This window comes from Polistes dominula, unplaced genomic scaffold, assembly GCF_049000335.1.
Source record: "Polistes dominula isolate Pdom_NZ unplaced genomic scaffold, Pdom_raw_medaka contig_31, whole genome shotgun sequence".
NCBI classification, from domain to species: Eukaryota; Metazoa; Arthropoda; class Insecta; order Hymenoptera; family Vespidae; genus Polistes; species Polistes dominula.
The window spans coordinates 2,555,705-2,583,694 of NW_028300925.1; the positions used below are offsets into that span (position 1 = coordinate 2,555,705).

At 32.3% G+C, this 27,990-nt stretch overlaps 1 protein-coding gene across 12 annotated transcripts in view; it reads right to left on the bottom strand.

Annotated features, from left to right (window-relative positions):
- The window catches only part of CASK (peripheral plasma membrane protein CASK), a 168,207-nt gene that overhangs the window by 112,626 nt on the left and 27,591 nt on the right, over nucleotides 1-27,990 (bottom strand). For all 12 annotated transcript variants that reach the window (XM_089171091.1, XM_089171087.1, XM_089171088.1 and 9 more), the window contains 5 exons: nucleotides 24,169-24,344; nucleotides 23,882-24,004; nucleotides 21,921-22,110; nucleotides 21,696-21,817; nucleotides 20,279-20,458 (listed from right to left, as the gene is read on the bottom strand). In XM_089171091.1, coding sequence (XP_089027217.1) covers nucleotides 20,279-20,458; nucleotides 21,696-21,817; nucleotides 21,921-22,110; nucleotides 23,882-24,004; nucleotides 24,169-24,344 — 791 coding nt within the window. The remainder of the gene's footprint in view (nucleotides 1-20,278; nucleotides 20,459-21,695; nucleotides 21,818-21,920; nucleotides 22,111-23,881; nucleotides 24,005-24,168; nucleotides 24,345-27,990) is intronic.

Genomic DNA, 27,990 nt, shown 5'->3' on the forward strand with positions numbered 1-27,990 from the left:
TACTACACAACGCAGTCAAGCACTTCGGTATCACGAGATAAGGAAAAATCTTCTACTACGTTTCTACCCCTCTTGACACGAAGTACCATTAAAACACGAATCTGTAACTTCCACAACCCCATCGATCGACACTAGACTACGAAACTTTACTTTTATTTATCCCTTTTCAGAAAATCATCAAATGTAATTTACTATTGAAAATATTCATCGACTATAAAATAGTTTGTAAGAAAAGAAAAAAGAAAAAAAGAAGAAATTCTATAAATGTAAGATGATCGACGTTTCAATTAACCTTTAAAAATATTCGCGCTCCATTATATTAATCATAACGTCATGAACACAAGGTACTACTATGGTCTAGTCTAAAAAGCTTATAGTAAAACGAATTAGTTAAACGTTACGTGTAGAGACAGGAGAGAGAAAGTAATAAGAGTCAGACCGCAGTAGTACAAGTCAACGACATACGCGCGCGCGCACTCAGTCAGCTAATTTATTTTCTACACTAAATTGTAACTAGTTAGAAAAAGATAAAGATGAATAAAAATAAAAAACTTGATAAGAGGTAGAGATTTCGCGTTTAATTTCAAATAATGAAATTTTACCTTAACATTTTGACGTCTATATTCCTTGGTCTGTGCTAGATAATATTTGTAGACGTGTTGAGGTAATGATCTCTTAGTTTCCTCTCCAATCCATCGATGAGGTGGATCTAATCCAGGTGGTTTAGATCTATGAGATCCGGGTGAACGTTGACCGAGTGATGCACCAGGTGAACCGAGACGAGTTGCACTAGCGGATCGATTGAGCGCATAACCAGTACTAGGTGGTGGATGTGTATGATAGTGAGGATTCGATGCTGGTCTCCTATCAAGGATGAACTCGTGACGTCTCGGGGACGGTGTTTCTACGGAACGTTGTCGAATAGGACGATGTTCTTGTTGTCCACGTAAATCTGTTTCCTGATAGGACGTTGTTGGTGTTGTTGTTGTTGTTGATGGATGGACAAGGGGTACGGAACGTCGTAAGGGACACTGTTGCAACGGTAGCAACGGTCTTTGACAAATCGCGCACGGTGGATAAACTTGAGGATTCCACGAGTGGTAACAGCATCCCGGCGACCTGGAGCCAAACGGGTCCCTGGTCGCAGGGAGGTTCATGACGATCTTCACATCGCCACAATTATTTGCTTGTCCACGCCGTTACGGCCCCCAACACGACGACTAACTTCTACACAACTAGGTGTCTTTTCACTATCAGAGTATTCTCAACTATCTACATTCTCACGTTAGCACCATTTTTCTTTCCTTCATTCGAAAATTGTCTCTCGATGATGTTACTACGATGCCAAAGGCTATCGAGTTTATTCCCGACGAATCAACGTTTTGCATATTACACATATGTTACACGTTTGAATATTTGACAAAATTTTTTTAAAGTGAAAACTTCTTTAGAATCATCGAATAATTTCAATATTTAAAGATTTCATTTTCATATAAGATACTAAATGCTATTCTAAAATATTAATTAATAACAAAATTAAAGTTCAATTTGTATGTATTTATTTATAAAAATTAGCGCCTGTATGTATGCAACCCTCCAGACACACTTTGCCCAAGTTGCTTGCGAGCGCCATCTGTTGAGACGCAATTTTTTTCTGCCCGAAAGATAGACAACCCGTAACATACACGTGTATAAACAGTTTGGGCTGAAAAAAAATTCGTCTCAGCAGATGGCATTCGCAAGCAACATTTTCAAAGTGTGTCTGGAGGATTGCATTCGTACAGGCGCACATATTTTATAATTACTAAATAAATAATTACAAAAAAAAAATTAAAAATAATATTTTAATAATAATATATAATAAATAATGATACTCTTGATGATATAAACTTGTTTTTTTTGAAAGGTTTCACTTCTAAATTGTGTAATCTGCACACATGTTTTTTTGTTTTATAATTTTTGAGATTCATCAATTGAGATACAAAGAGGTGAATAATCTATCGACAATTTTATTTACATTGTAATAGTTTTCAAAGTGAATATTATCCCACCCTCTTTGAATCACAGAATGAGAAAATAAAGAAGAAAAAAAAAGAGGAAACTTATCTTTACTCTTATTCTTTTTTTTTTTTTTGATAAGAAAATGAAGTAGCTACTAGCGAACGCAAACGAACCGGTTATATTACGAGAGAACAAAACGTCTTCTCGTGTACGATCGTGATCTATGCGAAAGATGTTTTACAAGAGAAAATAAGAGAGAGAGAGAGAGAGAGAGAGAGAGAGAGAGAGAGAGAGAGAGTGAGAGAGAGTGAGAGAGAGAGAGAGAGCTGACGCGTGGCTGTGAATACAAAACAGGTTGATAAAGAAGCTAGCCGCGCCTTCGTAGAAAAGCTCCTGTCCACGTAGAAAGCTCAAAGACCCGGAACCAGTCTTGGACGCGAGTCGTTTCGAAAATGGGATCTAAAAATTTCAACATGACTACCACTTTCTTCTACTTCTTCTTCTTCTTCTTCTTCTTCTTCTACTTCCTTGCTTTTTTTCTCTCTCTCTACGTACGTACTTAGAAAATCCTAAGGATTTTCTTCGATATCTTTCGAAGAAAATCAAGCACGTTTGTGCAAAATAAAATGATAGAAAGGAAAACGATCCTGAACAGAAGTAGGTACTTACATTCCGGATATCGAGAAAGTAGAACGCGTTAAAATATCGATACTATATATATATATATATACATATATATATATTATATATTCGTGTAAGATCATAAAAGTAATACTTGTGTATGTATTTCTTGTCATTTATCTCAACGCGTGAAAAATATATATGTATCTATAAAATATATCTAAATTATATAGATTATTTAAATGTGTAAAAAATATTATATTATTATATTAATTATAATATATTGTATAATAATATTACGTAATACTATTACAATTATATAAATATAAACACTATTATAATACTATATTATATCTATGTTATATAATATAATATATTTATTATAATATTAGTGTAATATATTACTCTAATATTATTGTAATATTTTATATATAATATTGCAATAAAATTTTATATATAAATTACTATATAATATTATATATAATTATAAATTATAGTATATATTATATAGTATATAGTATATATTATAGTATAATATTATTATAAATAATATTAATACGATATATAAACTTATATAAATTATTTAAAGAAAAAAAAACACAACTTTAACAGAAATATAATTTCTTAAATACTTTCGATAACAATTTGTTTCAACAAAAAAGTATTTCTTTGTTTTTTTGTTATAAATGACGAAATCAAAGATTAAAAATAAACCATTAAAAAGTTTCTTATTTGTCCTCTTTAAAAATTGAATAAAAATACTTAAGAGAGGACGGATAATAAAGTAAAGTTTGGACGAAAGATAAAGCAGATTTTTGGGCAGTTAGCCATAAAACGAGAAAATGCGTAAAGAAGAAGAAGAAGAGAGCTTTTAGTTTGGCAGTCATTTCTCGTTTCTCTTATAGTCCATCCTCCAGTTTCTTTAGAGACATTTCTCTTAGGACTGTATGTTATCGTAACTTCGTTTCTATGCATTTCCCTACAGATGATTCCTGCACCTTGCCCATTTCCTTAAATTTTCCCTTTTCTCGATGTGTCCTTCTATTTTCGAGCAAAGAAAACGAACGATAAACTTTCTTTCAAATTGGCAACATCTCAAAAATATTCACCTTTACTTTCCTTACATATTTTCATTTGTATAAATGTTAAAAGCAAAATATTTCATTGAAAAATATCATTAATGATTTGTCACCAGATCTGATAACATAAATCAAAAAACTGATAGCCTAATGAAACCAAAAAAAAAAATAAATAAACAACAATTTTCATTTTCCTTTGTTAAAACAACGTTGAAAAATGGTGTGAAAAACCGATGAAAAAGAATGCAAAATTAGAGACAGGTATAGATAGAAATAGAAAGAAAGAAAGAAAGAAAGAAAGAGGGAGAGAGAGAAAAGGGTGTGAGTTAAATAAAAAAAAAAAAAAAAAAAAAAAACACAAGAAAGACAGAACGATAGGTAAAAAGACCAGAGAAGGAATGTATGAACACAGAGCTAGGGGTACATGGGTGCTTTTATGCTTGATGATAGTAAACAAAGAAAAGCTCGATGACAAAACGTGCGCACAGTCTCAATGCTTCCTTCCTTGTTTGCTTGCTTGCTCGTCGTGAGAAAAAAAAAAGAAGAAGAAAAAAAAAAACAAGAACTAGTAATATTGCCAAACTCCCGGAGGGTACAGCACCGATCGTATGCCAGAAAGAAACGTTGATTTCGCCACTCGTATATCGGCTTATGAGTATGTATAAACGTCTGTAATAATAGTAGTAGTAGTAGTAGTAGATACTTGTCTGTGTAAGCTTTAACGAACATGCAAGAGAAGTATTCGGGAATGAATGCTTATAATCGTGAAAGTTTTTCATTTCGAAGATAGTCTTGGCATAGATAACAAACATTGCTAGATAAATAAGAAAATCTTCAAGATTAGAGTTACTATTGTTTTCATCTTGAATCAAAATGGATAATATAATATAATAATAAGTTGTGTTTATTTTAGAAATGTGTTGAAATTATATTGGTTGTTGTTTATAATGTTATTGCATTATAAATATATGGCATTATAAATATATTGCATATACATATATATATATATGGTATGTATAATACAATAAATATATTGCATATATAAATATAATATTATTGCGTATAACAAATATGTTATTGCATTATAAAAATATTGTATTATAAATATATTGCATATATATATATATATGGTATATGATGAAACTGCACACAGTGTGCAAAATTTTATTAAAATCCATTCAGTAGTTCAGGAGTCCATTGCGAACGAACAACGTGACACATGTAATTTATTTATATATATATATATATTAAGATAAGATATATATGGTATATATAATACAATATATTATATTGCATATATGTATATATAATACGTATATATGTATATTGCATATATAAATATAATGTTATTGAATATAACAAACATGTTATTGCATAAATGTGTATAAAATAATGGTGGTGGTTAAAATCAAGCGGATCAATAAAAATTTCTTATTTAATGGCTCGGACAAATGGTAGTTTAACCTAAGAGAAGAGTAATCCAATGCTATTACGTATTCAGTTCGGTAATTTCGTACGTAAGCAAGCTCATTCTTCTTGCTTATCGTTAGATCGGCCCTGCTAATTGATTCGCGTGGTCCACAGCCTCGAGAAACAACAAGAGTGTTCGTGAGAACACAAACAAATGTGAATACCGACGTGCTCACACAACATTCACACACATACTACATATACATAACAGAAAGAGAGAGAGAGAAGGTTCATTCGATTTATAAAATAGCTTTCTTTCATAGTATTTTTTTGGCTTATATTCAATTTCTTTGTTTCTACCAAACAAAACAAAAAAAACGCAAGAGGATTCCGTGTGTGAGGGCGTTCATTGACAGCTTAAATCATTTTCACTTCCAATGGGTTATATTCGGAGTTTCGTTTTTGCCCTTTTTTCCCAGAGAAGTCGAGCTTATATTACCCTACTAGTAGGCGCATACCGATCCTATACTTGATTTAGGTCAAAGCGATTTCGCATTGGGAATAAAGGAAACGATATTCTGCGATAACGAGAACGCATAAATATTGTATGGTAAAAGAAAAAAAAAATAGGTAGAATCTGAATTGAACAATTTTTAACGTCGAGGAAATACTCGATTCAATAATAAAATGAAAAAAGAAGAAGAAGAAGAAGAAAAAGGGGGATGGGCAAAAAAAATCAGATGTGTGCAGATCACACACGGTAAAAGTGAAACCTGCAAAGAAAACCAAGCTACGAGACGTGAATATATCGAAACAATTGAATTGCAATACAGCGCCATCTATTGAAAGAACTTTAAAGAACCTAGATAATCTCTAAATAAAAATCTTTAAATTAGTAATAAAAAATAAAAACAGATGTGTGCAGATCACACACGGTAAAAGTGAAACTTTCAAAGAAAACCAAGCTTCAAAATAATGGAATTGTAATACAGCGCCATCTATTGAAAGAACCTTACAGAACCTAGATATAAATCTCTAAATATAAATTGTGTTATGTGCTAAGTTGAAAACAATCACGTGAAATAAAATAAATTTCATTAAGATAAGTTGAGTAATTTCGAAATTATTAGTGGACAAACATATTGTGACACTGAATTTTTATATATAGAAATTTTTTATTAATTAAATAATTAATATATATATATATATATATATATATATATATATATAGAATTAAATTATATATTGAATTTTATTAATTAATTAATTATTTTTGTTTCATCGGTTTCACGGTTTCTTCCGTTTCACGATTTTCAAATCACCCTGATTCTAAAGAAGTTTTCACTTCAAAAAAAGGAAAAAAAAAACGCACAATGGGTATGCATATGGGGAGGTGATGATGGTGATGGTGACTTGGTACTTTTGAAATATTTTTGAAAGTCCCGTATCGTACGTATGAGTACTTTTTCGATATCGTACCAACGTAATACCATCGGATTCGATACTAAACGATAGATATGTTATGAAATAGATAAGAAGCTTTTCAAAGAGATTAGAGAAATCGTAAAGGATACTACTACTGTTCTTTTAGTTAAAAGATTATCCGTTTAAAAATAAAAACCCATCGTTTTTTTCGCAAGCTTTATGTATATTTGAGATACACATACACACATACACACACATTGAGTGATATCATGTAAGTTAAGGATTAAGGTCTTGTCATTTTTCACATTCGACAAAACAACATTGAAGTTGGAAAGAGAACATAAGAGAGAAAGAATGATAGATAGATAGAAATTCACTTTTGGCAAAAGAACGCGATCAACCAGAGAGTAAAGTTTCCAAAGGATGAGAGAGAGAGAAAGAGAGAGAGAGAGAGAGGGGGTAAGAAGAAAGAAATAAAATCGAAACTCGAAACTCGAAACTCGATGCCATCTTAGCACTGGCAAAGCACTTTTCTCCCCTTGCTCCCATAAAGAATGTGCGTAGAGGGAGGAATGGGAAAAGGGGTTGTTGAAGGATAGTGGTGAAGAATGAATCTCAAGACTGAGCAAAAGGCAAAGAAGAAGAAGAAGAAGAGGAAAAAGAAAGGGAAAAGGAAAAGGAAAAAGGAACGGATGGTACGGATGGAAAAGGAAGAAGGGTGGTGTCGCTTAACTTAGGCGGCAGGTTTTGAAAGAATAAGAGGAGGGTAGTTGAGACCCATAAAACGGAAAGAATTGCCAAGGAAAATCGCACCGTTAGCCCTGTCCTCCCATCCCTTCTCCCATCCTCCTCTTTTTTTTATCTTTTTTGGACGATTTCGAGTATTCAACTGCATTTCTGTACAATCCTAGAAAACCCATCGTAACCCTTTTCTAAACCCCGGGTGTTCTAGCGACAGGAAACACAGCTAAGAAGCTGATGTCTTTCTTCTTCTTCAAAAAAAAAAAAAAAGTTGAACTATCCTCGTGGTTTTATCTTTTTTTCTTCACCCTCCCCCCCCTGTGTGCATCCCCCTTTCAACCCCCCCCACTGGTCGGTCGACTCCATCGTCCCGTCGTTCGTCAGCAACCTCTCTCTTCTACACCCCTCTCTTCTCACTTCGTCCCTTCCTATCCTATCCTACCCTTCTCTACCCTTTCCTCCCCTTAGCTCGACTGCCGGTACAAAATTCAATCAATGCGCTAACGCGCAGGTCTGCTACGACCAGCAGCACACGACGGCGTGCGGACATCTCTCCGGTACTCTCCGGTACTCTCCGGTACTCTCCGGCCTCGTTTTTCTTTCCTTTTTACCACCTTTTTTATTATTTTTTTTTTCGAATAATAATAAAACAAAAAAATACGACAGAAAGAAAGGGAGAGAGAGAGAGAGAGAGAGAGAGAGTTTGTGGGTGGATGGGTGGTAGGAAGGAACAAGAAAAAGAAAAAAGAAAGAAAAATGCAAATCTTCTTTAGTATTAACTGGTAGCAAGTAAAAATTGTCCAAGGGATAAAAATTTTTTTGCCGATATAATCGTCGATTTTTCTACTTTGTTCAATTTTTTTCTTCTTCTTTTTTTTTCTTTTCTTTTCTTTTCTTAAAACACTCCATGGTTATTACACGATATTCTTTCTATATAACTTTTATCTTTTTTTTATTTCTCACTATCTCGCGAGTTTTCTCTCTCTCTCTCTCTCTCTCTCTCTCTCTCTCTGTCTGTCTCTCTTTCTCTCTTTTTAGTCGATAACGCAATCACGCAGAGGAATTTTTTTATTTTTTTTTTTATTTCTCTTGCCGATACGAAAATTAAATCGATTGACGTTAACGGGCGAGTAGAAAGAAGTCGATGGGGGTGCGCCTAGTCGTCGTAGTCGTCGTAGTCGTAGTCGTAGTCATAGTCGTCGTGCTCTGTTTACCAATTTACGTTAAATCCACGACGATAAAAGGGAAAAGAATATTCGTGCGGCAATTCATTGAGAAAATTGTGCTTGGCGCGGTTACGTACTACTAGTTTTTATCGGGTAAGGCCAAATCGAATTTTACCCTGTGAAAACAACCTACATACTCGTGTATCTATGTGTGTTAGTTTGTGTGTGTATGTGTGTGTTCATCTTTCACGATATATTGCGGAATATCAAATAGGCCCATGAACGGTGATCATCTTTTTTTTTATATATATATATAGAACATTGTTAAAGTAACGAAACGATGTGATCATTTTAATAAATATTTATTATATTATTTAATTATATATTATATAATATATAATAAATATATAATATTTGAAGTATAATAAATATATAAATAATATATAATAAATTAAAAATTTTATAAAATAATATTTAAATTTTAAAATATAATTAATATATATAATATTATATAATATATTATATATTTATTTTATATTATATAATTTATTAAAATATTATAATATTTATATTAAATATATTATATATAAATATTATAAAATAATTAATTAATTAAATAATTTAATTATTTTATTTCTAATTAATTTTTTTTTTTTTATATAGAATATTGTTAAAGTAGCGAAACTTAAAGCAACGAAACGATGATCATTTTAATAAATATTTATTATATTATTTAATTTATATTATATAATTAATAATAAATATATAAATTTTATAAAATATAATAAATATATAATATTATATATTTTATAATATATTATATAATATTCATATTAAATATCATATATAAATATTATGAAATAATTAACTAATTCGAATTATTTTACTTCTAATTATTTTTTTTTCTTCAAATAAAACATTGTTAAATTAACAAAACCATGATCATTTTAATTCTAATTAATTTTTATTCTTAATATAAAACATTGTTAAACTAACGAAACGTTATACCAACTACAACGAGTCTATCATAAAATAGAAATCCCTAGCAAATCTTTAAAGATCTTCCATTCCCTTCCTTACAGACACTTCATTTTAACGTAGATGCCTTCTCGTCGTAAAAAAAGGGCTGAGGGAGAGGCCTGTAGAAGACGGGAGAGAAGGGATGAGGGATGAGAAACGAAGGACACTCTAATAACGAGACAAGATGTACTCGTCCTTCAAGATATAGTACTGGTACTCTTGAATGTCCTCCTCTCGTTCCCATCGAGAGGCCCGAACTACTCGAGAATGAGACAAGAGGAATTCGGCCATTAGAAAGGTGCCACCCTCTTCCCTACTACCATTATATCCATCCGTCCGTCCGTCCATCCATCCATCCGTCCGTCTGTCTGTCTGTCCGTCTGTCTGTCTGTTTGTCTGATATTAAAAATTTAATGAGCAGACGTGTCATGGACACGTGTTATATCTCGACTCGTATTTACCGTTTCAAACTAATTAAGAATATTCCCTTCTAACTACTTCGTTATTTTCTTCTTTTTTTTTTTTTTTATATTCTTGACTTTATTTTTTTTTATTTTTTTTTATCCATTAAGTACGTAGTAGTTATATAAAGTCTTGTAGTTAATCGGAATGAAGGAAAGAAAAAAAGTAAAAAAGGAATAGAAAGAAAGTAGGGAACCAGAGCAAGACGAATAACTATCTTAACGCAGTTTCTACGTTCTTCACGAGGATTCCCTTAAGATCGGCAGTTATTTAAGCTTCATTTAAAGTTACCCAATTAGAACGTCATTATATTCGTTAAGCTTCCCACTGTGGGGAATATCTTTCGACGATCTGTATCGTGCCGACTATAAATGAATTTAGTTGACGGGGCAAACGGGGGCTGTTAGAAAGAGAGACCTCAGAAAGAGAGCTGAGAAGAGAGAGAGAGAGAGAGATAGAGAGAGATTTGATATCTTCTGAGAATCATACCGAAAGCAGCTCAACCAAGTTCACATGGGAAGTAAATCTCTGTATGGTAGAAGAGACGAGGAACGTGCAACTTTGTTAAAGGGAATACGAGATGGGTTTAATGAGACAAATCCAAGGATGTCATCACAATTTCCTCAATCGTTGGATTCTATAGTGAGGATAGACATTTAATAATGTTAGTAATAAAATTAATCATGCATATCTTTTGTTATTTTTAGGGTTACAAATTTGTTGATAAAGTGTACAGGATACAAATGATTCTACTAAGATTGCAAAATGATTAATAAAAATATTCATATTTAATGACAGATGTCAACACGATAACACGCGATTATAGATTATTATTATTATTATTATAATTTGTGTATTAAAAAATAATATAAATTTTAAGCGAGATATATTTGTATATTATATAATAACACATTATATAATATATAATATATAATAATTAATTTAATATATAATAATATATTATATATAGAATTATTATATATTAATTAAATTAATATATAATATTATATTATAAATATATATTAAAAAATTAATTAATTAAATAATATATAAATAGTTATATATAATATTACATATTATATAATATATAATTATAATATTTATAATTATATAATTATTATTTATTATAATTATTATAATATATAATATTATATATTTGTGTATTAAAAAATAATATAAATTGAACGAAATATAAATGATTTTACTAACGAATAAGATCACAAATGACCAATAAAAATATTCCAATTTAATGACACACATTAACACGACAATACAAAAATCTAAATAATTATAATTATAATTTAAAAAAAAAAGAAACAAATAATAATTAAGACAACATATTAAATAATCGTGGGTTAAATTTGCATAAAAAAAAAAAAAATTGTTTCAACGTTAATTGTATCGAATTGTTTGTCACCCTTTCGTTCGTTTGTTTTGAAGCTTTACTACTGGTGACGAAGAAAATAGAAAAAATAAAAGGTGTAACGTTAAAGTGGAAAGTAACGCGCCCTCGTAAAAAAAAGTCAATATTTACAAAGTTTTAAAAAATAAACAAGCGGATACCCACAGGAAAGACGAATAAAACATCAAACAACGTTATAAATTAAAACTTTTTACCGCGTCAAAAGTTGCACGCTCTCGTTTCGTGATTTCACTTCACTTGTTTCGTGTCCCGAAAGTGTCCGTAAGGTGTAATAAAACGTGAAATTAGTCGTATTTCGTCCTTGTCTTATTCGTCTTCGTAGTAGTAGAAATAGTAGTAGTAGTAGTAGTAGTAGTAGTTGCAATTAGATAAAATTTACCCTTTCCTGACTGTTCCGAAGATCTTTCGTACAATTAAGAATAAAATAATTAAAAAAATGTAAAAAAAAAAAAAAAAAAAATCAGTCTTATCTTTAACGAAACATAAAATAATATTTTAAAACTATAACGAGTGAAAAAAAAAAGGTTTTATCCCTTCCGTAAAATAATAAGTTAATAATAGATTCTGATGGGGAAGAGTTGGGATGAGTTGGGGGAGAGTTGGGGTAGTAGCAAAAGGAAATAGAAAAAGAAGAAAAAAGAAAGGAAAAAACGGGAGCGAGAAAAATTGTTTAATAGATCGCATTACGAGGGACAATTTAAACTAATAAAACGTTAAGGGATGGAAGAAGAAGAGGAGAAAGAGAAAGAGGAAGAGGACCGTTCTCAATTAAACGGCATCTCGCTATTTTTCCTTCGAGCCAAATTAATCCTCTTAAGTTAGATCGATTGCACGCGAGAGTTATTCGAACTTTGTTCGATTGCTTCTTCCTTCCTTCCTTCCTTCCTTTCTTCCTTCCTTTCTTCCCTTCTACCCTTTCTACCCTTCTACATCTCCTTCCTTCTTCTTCTTCTTATTCATCATTCTTAGTTTGTACGCATTCTTGAGAAATAATCTTATTCTAGTTTCTATACGTCAATCTTGTATTAGAAACGCTATCCTTCACTATTTCTAACTTTTGATAATATATTACATAATAATAGTTGTATAACTTTAAATATGAATTCTGAGATCTTTTATTTGTTTGATCAAAGCTTAGTATTACTTTCCTAAAGTAAAAGTAAAAGTACAAATAATGAAATAAAAAATATGTTCCTTCATAAAATCTATGTTTTTTTTTTTTTTTTTTTTTTTATAAATATTTATACTACATAAAAATAGTTATATTATAACATTAAATATAAATTCCAATTATGTTTGTTTTTTAAATGGAAGGTAATACACCCCTACTAGAATAAAAGTAGAAATAAAAATCGTGGAAAAGAAAATATGTTCCTTCATAAAACCTATTTTCCCTACCTATTATATACCCATACCTATAAAACCTATTTCTACCCTTTTTTCTAAATATTTATACTATATAACAATAATTATAACTTTAAATATAAATACAAATTTTTTGTAATTTTTTTAATTGAAGTTAATATTATTCCCCTAAAATAAAATTAAAAGTAAAAACTGTAAAAACAAAAATATGTTCCTTGATAAAACCTTCTTTTTTCTTCTATATTTAAATATAATTATCTATTATATATTAATATATTATCTATTAATCTATTATAATTATATAACTTTAAATATAAATTCCAATTATATTTTTATTTGTTTAATCGAACGATACACTCCCCTAAAATAAAAGTAGAAGTCAAAGTAGAAGTAAAAATCCTTAAAGAAAAACAAACACGTTCCTTGATATAAAACCTTTTTTGTTTTTATATTTATTAAAGATTAGAGAGAAAGACAGACAGAGACAGAGACAGAGACAGAGACAGAGACAGAGACAGAGAGAGAGAGAGAGAGAGAAAGCAAGCTTTCCCTTATCATCGATGAGTGAAACAAGCTAACAGGGCCAGTGTCAAAGAGCGAAGATCGAACGATAAGAGCGAACTACTCTCAGTTAACCTGATGAATCGATTATGACGAGGAGAGCCATACACAGATAGCAAAGAGTGTGTGAGAGAGAGAGAGAGAGAGAGAAGGGATGATGGTAGGAGGATGATGGTGGGGTTTCAAGTAGAAGAGGTGGACCATCGATGTGAAATATACTGGCAATCGGTAGGGGTGAGCTTGTCCTCTCACCAACGTAGAATATGGTTAGGCTTCTCGAGGAAACCGCAAAATTATTGGTTTTCGTTCAGCATCCCTCCTGAACCTGTCGGCAGCAGAGACTTATCAGTGTACTCATGACCAACCAACTCCCCCCCCCCGGCCCCAACCCCCCCAACTAACGAAATCCAACGACTAAGAGAATTGTATCAAATGTATGCAAGAGTTAGAATTAACTCGGGAGATAATTTTATTTTGTTAACAAAAGTCTGTTAATTGAAAAAGAAATTTCTTTATTACCGAAGATGGAAAGACAACCAACCAACCAACCAACCAACCAACCCCCGAACAGAGATAAAAATGAAGAGAGGGAAATAAAAAAGAATGAAAAGAAAAAAATCACATAACGATGTGCAGCAGCATTAAGCTCGTAGAATTCTATTGTTCTCACTGATATTTTTGCTTAGTTTTCCGTTCCTTTATTTTTTTTTTTTTTTTTTTGTGAGAGCATAAGAATTTGCATACTTGTACAAATTTCAACCATATATATATATATATATATATATATATATATATAACTAGATCTAGAAAATGTACAAGCAAAAATTGTTTCGAAATAGCTACTGGCATCGAAAGTTTTTTTCTAACGATGAGAGAGAGAGAAAAAAAAAGAAAAATGAATATTCTCATTTTCGTTTTATATTTTGGTATACTATGATATAGCATTATCAACACACACGCATGTATATATAACTACTACAACTACTAAATGTTGTGTAGTACCACCCTACTTCTCGATGAATACACCACGGAAAGCTGCCGAAGTATTAGCGAAGAATATATGCCCGCCGTTTCTATTCATTTGTAGACTACTATTCGAGATCAACGACCTCACGATGTATGATACAACACACACACACACACAAACACATAGACACGAGTGTTTTTTTTTCTAAATGGCAGCTGAACTAAAAGAGGATATTCAATTAAATCGTTTATTATCTGAACAATTGTAGAAACAAAACAAACCAAAATAATTGTCCACCCCTTTCTAAATTGTTTAACATATGTATAAAAATAAAGGATTAAACAAAAAATCAAATCTATCACAGATTATTTATTAATTATTATTAAAACATTGCACGAAAAAGTTGATAAAGATCGAAGCAACAGATACCACTCTTTCCTAGTAAGTTTTGACTGCCCAACAAAAAAAATATCCTAGGGATAATACTTGGTAGTTCGCGAGCAAATCGACGTAATTTCGCTAGTAGACTGGCTAGAAATAAAATGATAAAAGGACTTTATATCAAGAGAGGGTGGTAACAGAGGGAGGGGGGTGGGATAGCAATAAGTTGAATCTTTGCCAAGTTCTCGACAGGATTCTAGGCGCCACCGATAGTGTCGGAACGTTAGCAACTAACAATTCGTGATAAAAATAACCAAAAATAACCAACAACAAAAATAGTAGCTTGAAAATTGTATCACTGGTTCATAATCATCCCTAGATATTTAACATGAAGATAAAGAAAAAATTAATTAAGAGAATGAGAGAGAGAGAGGTGTGTAAAGAAATATTTTTCGCATCTCATCTGAAGAATCTCTCTGACAATTGTACCAGTAGATAAATAAAGAAGAAGGGTGAGAGAGGGTGAGAGAGAGAGAGAGAGGTGTTTAAGGAAATATTGTTCATATTTCATCTGAAAAATCTCTCTGACAATCGTACCAGAGTACACTCTGATGCACTTTTCGATCTTTTCTTCCAATTTCCGGTCAAATGTTTCTAACACGAGAAATTGTTCATTGTAAGTTTGATCACAAATAAGAAGTTAGGGGATGTGTTGAGTACACTAAATACATGTAATAGTGTTTGATTATTCACACATATACACGCACGATCACGGTCACACGCGATTTAACGAATGTTGTAGAAAAAAGAGAAGAGAAGAAGGGATAGAAAGGGAAGAAAAGAGATGAGAAGAAAAGAGAAGAGAAGAGAATGAAAAAGGGAAAGGGAAAGGGTGTCTCATAAGCGTCAGATGGAAAATGCTCGCGAGAGGTCGCAGTGGTTAAAAGCTCGCTAACGGTACCGGCTGTTTACGGCGTATCCCGCGCGCGTACCACCCTCGACTGCGTTCCACCATACGCTGCTGCTACTGCTACTGCTGCTGTTGTTTTTTTTTTCTCACACGGCATGATTCCGTCGACAGATGAAAAGAAAGAAACTCGAGCAGTTAAAAGGAGCTAAGAAAATAAAAAGCAAAGAAGAAGAAGAAGAAAAAAAAACAAAAAGAGCTAACGAATTTCACACGAGTGTAAAACGTTTGTTCGCATTTGACCGGACGTAACGCACACGTGCCTATGAGCGCGAGTTATGACGATGATGACGGTGGTGGTAGATAGGTAGTGGTAGTGGTAGTGGTAGTGGTGGTGATGGTGGTGGTGGTGGTGTTGATGAGAAAGGAAGAAAGGGAAAACTGGGATGAGCGTGACAAAAAAAAGGGAAACGAAGAGAAAGAAGAGGGTTGGAAAGGAAAAAAGGGGGAAAGAGAAAGAGAGAGATAGAAAGATAGAAACAACAGCACCGGTGACGCAGAAGAGGCGTGCGGAACCGCGTCGGTCTCGATCTGCGCTCTGCGGCACACTAGCTCCCCGTTGCCCTGGCGCCCGCGCCCTTGCCCACCACCACCAGGCAAGCAGGCAGGCAAGCAGGCAGGGTGGCAGACCACCCACCCCCCACAACGTCACTTCCTCCTCCTATCCACCCCTCCATCGTCCAACATGCGACACGGCGCGCCACGCCACGCCACGTTGAAACGAAACGAAACGAAACGAGCCACCCCCGTTGGACGCGCGCGAGACAGCGAGCGGACGACTCCGGTCTTGTTTCTTCTTCATCCCTATCGCTGTCACTAACAGAACTGCGGTTACTATCGGTCCCTAGGGAACTTAACTATACAAAACGAATCAATCGTGGTAATTTAACGGAACAACCGTGAACCCCGATTAACACACCCTCGACTTACCCTCGTGGTTTTGTTTTTTTTTATTGTTTTCTCAGTTTAGTTTGGTTAATTTCTTTCTCTTTCTTTCTCTGCTGTTTTTCTTTTTTCTTTTATCGAAATGGAGAAAGGGAAACTTCAACTTATCGTGCCAATTATCCTAGTTGTCGTTGACCGATCGTTAGATAAACTTTGATTGAAACAATCCTACGACACAATAACACAAAGACTATCAGTAGAATCGATCCTCCAAACGGTTTCCCCACGATTTATTCCATTCATTCAACTCTCCGATCATCTCAGGAACACGTTACTTGCTTTACGAACTCGAAACCATTAACCGCAAGCTAGCCCAGGACTTTCGTCTGAACCTGTATAGTTACTAACGATCAACTTCAATGGAAAAGGACCTAACTTCTAAGTAATTAACTGTCTACTACTCTCTCTCTTTGTAAGACACCACACACACATACATACATACACACTATTGTTATCTTCCTTTATCCGATTGTGTTACTCCAATTCTCGGTTGATATAATAGTCACGAGACGTTTTTGGTTAATCACGTTGGAACAATAATATTTCTTAATATTCGTTCATTAAAACTATCATCTATTGTCAATGAATTTCAATTGAAATTTTTATCACGTTTAATTGTACGAAATTATATTAATTTAAAGATAATTAATTTATATTTGATAATTTAATATAATTTTATTTAAATAATATCACGTAATTTTTTGTATCTATCTCTAGTGTTCATAGATTTAACCCTTAAAGTGCTATAGACGCATATAGGTGTTTGTTAATATTAATGTAAAATAATATAATGTTTATATTAATTAATTCAATTATATTCAAAAGCAAAAACTTTAAATTAAATTTCGTTTCTACAAAACATTTTGGTTAAAAGTATTTAGAACTCAAAATGATTAAATAAAAATGTTCAAATATAAACAAAAAGAAGTAATAAATATTTGTACAATCGATAGAAGAATTTAAAATTTTCCCCCAAATCAAAATTCGTATCAACGCGTTTCTCGTTTGGATAACTGGTAAACAAGACGATAGAATTCCACGTAGGGAAAAGCACGTGAGAAACTTGCTGGAATTTCGTGTGACGAGTGTGTCGTAAAACCGAGCCTTCCGTATATATCGTGCAACAAGTGTAGGCTGACGATTAACTCGTGATTTTCTCGAGAATCGATACTGACCTAACAAATAATTTTGTTCCTTAGTTCTACTACTACTACTACTTATTCTAGTTTTCACTTATACCATTTTAACATCTCATTCATGAAACTGTAATACCTTTACTCTAGTAAAACGAAAAACCTGAATTAATTGTTTAACTTTAGACGCCGAAGAGGAAAAGTCTATTATTCGCGAACCGTTTTAAATGCACATTTCCTACCCTTCTTCCCTCCCCTACCCCTCCTCCTCCTCCTCCTCCTCCACCTTCTCTAGTACCTTCCTCTACTAATCTCATTGTTTTTCATTTACCGATTTTCCGGACTTTCAGGAATTTCTCCGGTTGAATCTCAACGCCTACCCTTCGTAGAAAACAAGATAAAACTCATTTCAACGATGCTAGTTATTCTATATATATATATATATATATGTATATACTGTCCAATTGAATTTCGAATTTTAACTTTTTGCAAGGAAATTACTTTCAAATAGAAATTCGAAACGTATACAAAATAATTCATCAAAAATTAATTCATATTCTTCTATCTTATTTTCTATTTAAAAAAGTAAACTGTAAAAACTATATTTTTCTTTATATATATATCAATTTTATATGCATTTATTCGATAGATGATTCGAAATGATTGGGGAGTGGTGAGGGTAGGACAAAAAAACAACAACGAAATTGACCGAAATTTTCTTCAACAAAAATAATCCTTTTTACTTCATAAATTATTTCAAATTGGTTTATAGTTAAATGCGGATCTTCTGATTATATTTTACTACCCCCAACCCTTAATCCCCACAATTAAACATGGTCGAGACAGACATCTAAACTATTTTCGTACGCACCATTCATATTAATCGAAGTGGGGCGCCATATCGATCTTACCGGAAACAGAACAGAATGCCAAATATCTCGACGTTTGAAGGACGATTCAACGATACAGTTATACAGTATATACAGTATACTTATACATACACATATATATATGTCTGTTAAACCGCGAAGATTATTTTCGTTCAATATAAACCCCCATTATTAACCCTTACAATTCTATGGACGCATATACGTGTTTGTTAATATTAATGTAAAATATAATGTAATGTTTATATTAATTAATGAAATTATATTCAAAAAGAAAAACTTGAATTATTAAATATATAATTTATTATTAATAAATTATTCCATTCCTACAAAACATTTACCATAAGTTAAAAGTATTCACCAATCAAAGGGGTTAATCGAGATCATTTCTAAATTTTCACGATCAAAATTTCAAACAAATTTAATGCTTGCTTGTTAAAAACAAAAAAACAAAGAATACAATTAAAAAAAAAAAAAAAAACAAAGTAAAAAATTAAATTTTAACTCTGTATATATTTTATCTAAACAGCAGAAAGCTTCGAACTTTAATTTTCTACTACCACCACCCCCTCCATTTCGTCGAGAATCGATCTTCTTCTTTTTATTTTCTTTTTTGAGGGGGTGGGGTGGGGAAAAGAGGAGAAGAAGGAGGTTTCATTTATTCTTTTTTTTTTTTTTCGTGTATTTTTCTTTTTCCCCAAAGCTCTCTACTACCTTTCCTGTCTTTCACGTGGCTTCTCTTCGTCCACCACCTCCTTCAGCTCCTCCACCACTTACTATTCCACTTCGTTTTTCCTCACCAATCCTAGACTTTTAGTAGTTCTCCCGCTAGTTTATTCTATCTCGTTTCTCTCTGTTTCTCTCGTTTTCTATATCCCTCTCTTTCCCTTGAACCCTCTGATCCTCCTCGCAACGGTAACTACGGGATTTTTAAATGAGAATTTTAACGATCGACCTACATTTCCATGCCCTATTTACGAAGATATCAGAAGCAATGTCAAATTACGAGGTAAATATACTCTACTAGTCAACCAAAGGTAGTCATCATCATCTTCTTCTTCTTCTTCTTCTTCTTCTTCTTTACATTGGTAGGATAAACGATACAAATATATCTCTGATGTATCGAAGAAAAAAAGTTACGAGAAGTTAAAGGTTTAAGTAATAGCAGTAGTAGTATGAGTAAGTAACCTAAACGAAAATGAGAACCACCCCAATGGCAAAGATAAAAGTTGTTGACGAATTTTTTAATCATCCACGTTCCTAGCAAAAAAAAAGAAAACACCAATCGCGACGTGTTTTCTTTTTTTTTATTTCTTTAGTATCTTTTGTTTCATGTTGGTTTCGATTAGTTGTACGAACTGATTCCTACGAATTGGACGTTGCAAAAAAATATGCAACTTAAAATCATTTAATTGTTTTTCATTTATTATAATAATAATAATAATTATTATTATTAACTGGCATTAGGAACTCGAAAGTTCATTGCCGTAAATACCAAATCCCGGGGCCATTGGTCCCGTCCCTGAACGCGATCCTTTCATTCGCTGTCTTCGTATTTTTTATTTCATTTATTACGATTGTAAATCATTGATACTATTTTTATTACCTATGAACAGTGTTTGATGATTTCATTTTGAAATATATCGTAGAAAGCGTAAATTGATGAGTTAAATTTCTCCTTATTAATAAAAATAATTTTGTATAATATTTGTTAAGGTACTTACCCTCATATGTGGTTGCATCAAAAGTTCTTGAAGTTCTCGAAGATCGGCCCTATCGATGTTTCGTACAGTCGAGTGTTCAGCTTCCCGAAGGATCTCTTCCACTTCCCGCGCACGTTGAACAGCGTCCGTTTGCGGCGCTCGGCATGGTGTTGGCACGCGACTTGAGATCCTGTCGTAAAGCTGAAAAAAAACCATTTATTTCCAATCAATTTAACCTGAAGAGAAAAACAAATTTAATATTTTCCTTAAAAAAAAAAAAAAATAACATATCAAACGAAACCATAAACGAAATCCCATCGTTTTATCTGTTTGGTTTATGATCATCAACAAATTTGGAAACATAGATCGAATTGTTCGTACATAAACCATCAGATGTATCAAACGAAATGAATTATTATCTATTGAAATAAATTATTTTTAAACAAATGATTATAAACTCACCAATAGACCAGCAATTTCTAACAAATCGGCTGCCAATTCGGCTTCGCCAAAGAACATTAATTGACAGATATGCATTTTTCAAAGTTAAAACGATTAAGATGATGAAGTATCGATCGTAGGATAAGATCATGCTACTGTTTGTTATGGGTTTCGTTTAAGGTTGCATTAAATTGCACGTGTGAGAATGGACAGATTTAATAACCACGGAGTTTATTCAGCACAACAAAAACAACAATAACAACAACAACAACAACAACAATAACAATGTTCGCCGTGTCGATGAAATAACGCGACAACCCCCCCACGATGGAGTACGTGGGATTTTGTTTATCAGAGCTCGAAGCTCGGCCATCTTGGTAACGTAGCGAACAGCGCTTGCGCCATTTTCGAAAGTTCAAAGAGGGTGGTAGGTAGGTAAGTACGATACGTACGGGGTTGTTGCATTTTCCCTACGGGGATTCGAAGGTGAGGGAGGAAATAAAAGGGTAGTAGGAATGGTTGGCTCAACGTGGAAGACGGTGGCGCTGTACCGGTGGTTGAGGAACATTTCTGAATCACTTTAGTTACTCGTTGCAGAGATCTCGTGAAAATGTAGGGAGTAACCTCATCGACATTACATTGAGGATCGATAAAAGATAGAAATAGGTTGACTTTCCTTTAAGGTATCAACATAGTTCATCGTGCCATGGTAAAATTGTCTTTCTCTGTTTTACCCAATGAAAACGTATTATCTACATTGTTCACAACCGATCCCGTAAAACTACCCCTCTTATCAGTATCAGTTTTACCAAGTGAAAATTGGTCGAAAAGGGATTGTCACACACGTAACAACACACACGTTCTGTTAGCGCTAAATTTGGAATAAATCCGTGAAATCTGTTCCCTTAGTTACGACCTTGTTTCTATCAATAGAAAACTCTCCCCCTGTTTATTACGATCTCATTAGTGTGTTGTTATTCGTGTAATAATAGCGTACCTCTAAAATAGCACGAAGGCGATAGTCCTCGACGGCGTTAAGAATTTCACCGCGCGTCAGTCTACCACTTTCTTGCAATACTTCTATATCGTCGAGCGAGTCCAAAATTTCAGCGACAGCTCCTGTATTTCATAAAAATACAAAAAGAAAAAAAAATAATATACATTAGAATAATCATCAATGTGTTGTCATTTAGTTGAAAAATTGTATGTGTAAGTAGCATACCTGTAGCCGTTACCTCGTCGTCACCGACATCGGAAAAACTGTCGCCATTGGTTTCCGAATATGGGGCATGCCACTTTGTTGAAGATATAGCTGCTTTTACCGCATCTTTCAATTTTCGTCTGGCGTTGAATTTTTTAAGTTCTTCTATAGTGTCACCTAAATGTACCCGTGCTGCTCCCTTATCGCGATCCTGTCAAATGAAATAATTTATGTATATAAATATATAAATGATATGACCTATATACATACATATATACACACATATACACACACATAATCAAACTATGCAAATAATTATTACTGTTATACAGTTATCAATATTATATATAATTACTTATGTACGTATGTATATTATATTCAATTAAATGTGACACCTGTCAAATTTCATTTATTCATAGAAAATTGATGATTCCATCCCCCCTTCACCCTTGTAATTTATTGAAAAGTTTTAGTTAGTTGACATACGTCCTTCTTGTTCAAACGTTCAAATACAAATGAAAGAGACCCTTGAAAATACGATCGAACAAATGTTATGTTTACATCTGCGCTTGCACACGTCCCCAAACTAAAATAAAATCGAGTTTAACATATATAGTTAGATATAATAAATAAATACTCGTGTCTTAGATAATGACACATTGTCGTAGAACATCGATCGGTTGGTCCGATGTAGCATATTTTACATAGTTGCCTTTGTAATAAGGTGCGTCGTGTCAAGAAGCGGGTGTCCCACTTGTAAGGCAATACTTGCATAATTTTATCGATAAAAGTATAATAATAGATGTCGGTTTTATCAAGAAAATGGTTAAAAGTTTTCGCACGAAAATCTCGCCATTTGAAAAGAAAAGAAAAGAAAAGACAAGAAAAGATAAGAAAAGAAAGAAAAAAGAAACGTACTCAACATTTTATATAGAAACCATAAACTTACATATACATACATACATACATACATAAGTATATAAAAAGCAACGTAGTTTTCGTTTAGAGTCAAGCCGAGGAAAAAGTAAACGATGAACCTAACGGTTTGCTACGAAGCTGCTGCCCTCGGTAATTCGTATGAGTGTAGGCGTAGGTAGGCACGTAAGTAGTCATATATGAATATGTGTGTATGTGTGTATATATTCTACGAACACGCGGCAATGTGCAAAAAAGAAAAGAAAAGAAAAGAAAAGAAGAAAAAAAAAAAAACGTTAAGTGGCGCGGCTAAAGGTATACTTTACTATGGTTATTTTCATTAACCGCTGGAGCTTTGCCCTCACGATAACGATCGATAACCCACTTGCACGTGTATTACATCGATACACACATGGGGAAAAGAGGGAGGAAAGGAGGAGAGGGCTGGGTACACGTAACGTCGAGTCTTGCTTAGGTCACTGACTAAATACCGTACCTCACGCACGGTTATAACATTTGCGCACGCACCCACGTTGCCAAGAAATGGCAAACTATAATAATAATAATAATAATAATAATAATAATAATAATATACCGAAAAAGAAATGTCAAAAGAATGTGTTTCGATCTAACGTTATTATAATCCAAATAACGAAGATGGAATAATTAAAATAAAAATACACGTTGAAACGAACCAGAGACGAAGAAAAGATATATATATATATATATATAAAAAAAAGAAAAAATGAAAATAAAAATGAAACCACCCTGTAGATATATTTTCCAAGCAACAAAGTGTGATCCCTTCGATCGGAATTATTTTTATTTCATAGCTCTTTATATAATGTTGCCTATGCCATAGTGATTTATTATCACTCTCTCCCTCTCTCTCTCTCTCTCTCTATCTCCCTTCCTCTCTCCCTCTCGCTGCTTCTTTTTCTCTCATAACATATCGATGACGTAGATGATCGTACGTAGAAAACGTTGTATGTCGTTCCTAATGGATCGACATCGTCACCAAGAAGTCGTCGTGCAAACGTGCAACTGGAGCTTGTTTTGTTACTCACTCTGAGCCATTTATGATTGAGAACTTCTTGAATAGTAATCCTATGATTTACATCCGTCGTTAACATTCTCTGTATGAGATCCTTGGCTGGTTCACTAATAGAGTCCCATAACGGTGTTTCCATCTGCAAATTTTATTAAAAAATGTTATTATTGACAAAGATATCTCGTGTCATCTCATCTTTTTGTTTATTTCTTTCTTTCTTTTCTTCAAACATTTCATACAAAATGAATATCATTTGAAATGTGAGAAAGAAAGAAAAAAAAAAAAAGATTCATCAAACAATACCTGAACTCGTCCTCTACAAATTGCTTCCCGTAGTCTATCACGAGAACCCATAAATGGAAAGGTGCCGGTTAATAAAACGTGAAGGAGAACACCGGCCGACCAAACGTCACCTGGTTTCCCATATTGTCGACGTTGAATCACTTCCGGTGCCATAAAGTGTGGACATCCAACGCGACCTGTGTGATGAGCACAAAATTCGTAAGAAAATCTTGATTGATTTGATTGAGAAGGGAAAGAGGAGAAGGGGGGACTGGGTCGTTCGTACGATCGATAAAAAGCATAAGCGTAGCCGAAAATGATCATGAGATTGGAATTTTGTTAGCTGTCGAATCCAATTTTGATTATTTTTTTATTTTCTTTTTTGCTAAATAAGCTGCAAATGCGCTTTCAATATGACACTGTTTATTTTTTTTTCGGGGGGGGGGGAGAGAGAGTGGGTTTTTTATTCAATGTGCATGCGCATCAAACACGATGGACAAAACGACGAGCGAGCGATCGAAAACGAATCGAACAACGAACGATCACTCGTCTTATGGAAATCTTATGGGGAAAGAGAGGAAAATGATGATATAATGAAAATAGAAAGATAGAAAGAGAGAAAAAGAGACAGACAGAGAGAGAGAGAGAGAGAGAGAGAATAAGAACGAAAGAAAGATAGACAGAAAGTAGAAAGAAAGAATTTGAAATTAATCGAAGATATTTCATCTTTTTTCTTTTATCGACTGAATACGAGAAGAAGAAAATGAGAGAACGATGAATAATTAATTAATTAATTAAAACAGAAATAATTAGATTATTAAAACAAAAGAAAAAAATCAATATGAATTACTTTAAATCAATAAAAATAATTCAATCGTGTTGTCCTATTCGCAACTGTGCTTTTATTAACAAAGAATCGAACTAATTTCGAGACAATCGACATTGATTATAATTATCGAATAGGTGACACGAACAACTTGGCATGAGTTGTTGTACGTGTCACTAATTCAGATCGTGAAACCGTAAACACGACACGTAAAGCACCAACATGAAAATGAAACAACGGTGTTGTCTATAGAAACTTTGTGTGCTAAATGATTACGTGCAAATGCGTCTATAAATTAATCGACAAATTATTTTATTATTGTTATATTATTATATTATTATTATTATTATTATTATTATTATTATAGATTTTATTATATATATATATATATTTGTGTGTAAAATTAAAATTAATTAATTTCTAAATGCGATTTAAACGCGTAATTATTCGAGATGAGATTATCTATTAACAACAGAACTAATAAATACACATATCCAATATATATATATATATATATATATATATATATATATATATATATATATATTATTATATTATATATTTATTTTTATTATATAAATTATATATATAATTATAATATATATATAATATAATAATTAAGATAAAAATTAATTTTAATATTAATTAATATATTTAATATTTTTATTATATTTAATTTATATTTTATATATGAATTAATTTTATATATTTTATATATTATTATATAATAATATATATGTGTATGTATAATATATTTCACGTAATACGTATAAAACCCGTGTTTTAATAAACGACGACGTGGTATAAACGTATCATTTTCATTTCTACAGGTAAGTTTCACGTTTCGTTTTGTAAGTAACGGTTAAACTGGTTGTTTCGTAAGTGAGAATCATTTTGTTTCTTAAAAGGCCAATTTAACTCGTTGAAGTAATTAACTCTTGTTAAGAACTTGGCAAATGTGTTCACGGCAGTCGCAATTTTCGCAACATTTAAAATGACGTGTGAAAAGTATGAAAGAACAACGTTTTTTTTCTTTCTATTCATCGTAAATAAATATTTTTTCAAACATAAATGAAATGCAATATGAGCATAAAAATACGATGATGATGATGATTATTATTATAATGATCATATAAATGGGATAACGATAATTATAATTTAATTAAATAAATTGAAATTACATCTACTTATAAACATATTTTGTGACATATACTACAAATAGACATTTATTATAAATGTGCAAGGAATAATAATAATATATGTGAAAGAATTGAATGAATAGCATGAACATAACAAATGTCGACACTGTTGTTAGTAATACAAAAAATGAGGATTTTATCATGAATATAAATATATTTTAACATGCACAAATGCATCATTCATATAATGATCAATTATTTCTTTGTCATATTTTCATACAAAGAAATAAATATTAGATCTGATTGATTCGATAAGTTTCAATGCAATAATGTTGCAACTCGGACATAACATAAACCAACGACGACGATACAAATGCGTTTTATATGCGTTATGATTTAAACGATAATGCTATCAAATAGAAAATTTCTTGTCTATTTGTTGATATGTATTAATGAGTTCGTTAATTAATTTATTATTTTTTTTTATTATTAATAGAATTAATTCGTGCTAATAATGTAACCTAATTAAATACCGTTCTCGAATGTTTCAATGATAAAATCGTTAGGTGCACTATACTTTGTACTTTGTAGGGAAATCAAATAAAGTTCGATATATATATACATGGATATAAAATACATATATATATATATGTATCTTCAATTATAAATTTCCAACCGAAACCATCCACCGAGATCGTATTATATTTAAACGATCGTTCATCAATTCCAAGATTATCGGATTTCTTCTTCATATGAACATCTATCACGGATTGAATTCTTTTTACGGTAAGAACAAAATCTTTTACCTTGACAGATTTATTCTTCCAATTATTCTCTTAATTACTTTTTAAATTGAACATAAAAGCCATACAAATATAGACGGACACACAAAGAGACAGGCTAGTCTATTACTACGAACAATGACGGTCATAAACACTCCCACATATTTTTTTCTTTTTTTTTTTACTTTTTTTCGGACAATTATCGATCGATTTCAATTAAATAAAAAGATTTGAAAAAAGAAATTAATTAAAAAAAAAAAAAAAAAAATTAGAAAATAATAAAAAATTATCGAAGGGTTTATTACTCGAGATACACACCCACGCGTTTATGTATATACATATTACACACACACATGCATGATATTTATGTATATATCGCATGCATCTTTCATCCATCGATAGCGCATTCCCTTTTTACTGCACATTTAATAAACACGTAATAATAAAAATTATTTATATGCAAAAAATAATTAAGATAATTACACAAATGATTAATAATTGTAATCGTAACGAACCCTTCGATCTTACAAGAAAAAAAAATATATCAAATTCATCATTTTACATAGGTTTTACTACTACGACGAAGAAGCAGAGCTGGGATCATTCTCGGCGCTACAAAAACGGCGTAAACGTCGAAGGACAAACGGAACCTGGGCGGGCAGGGGGGGTGGAGGGTGGAGGGTGGAGGATTGGGTATTAAACTGAAACTATGGAAAGGAACTTTCTCGATAATTTATTATAGGTAATATATTATTTTTTATCTTCAACAAGTTTTAGGGTAGCTCAACGACACAATAAATATATATATATATATATATATTTGTCAACTATGCGGCCTGCACAATGACTTTTACAAGGGGTGGGATTTAGGGGGACAAACTACCGCACACAGGTTTCAAATGGAACTTCTATAATTACGCTCGCGATATATAAATATATATATATAATATATATATAATATATATATATATATATATATTAGATTATTTAGAGAAGCGGGTATTACCGAACGACACGGGGGTAAAAAAAAATGATCCCTTATCAATCGTAATATCAAAAGTATTCAAATTTGATCCCATTTTGAAATCGATTGTAA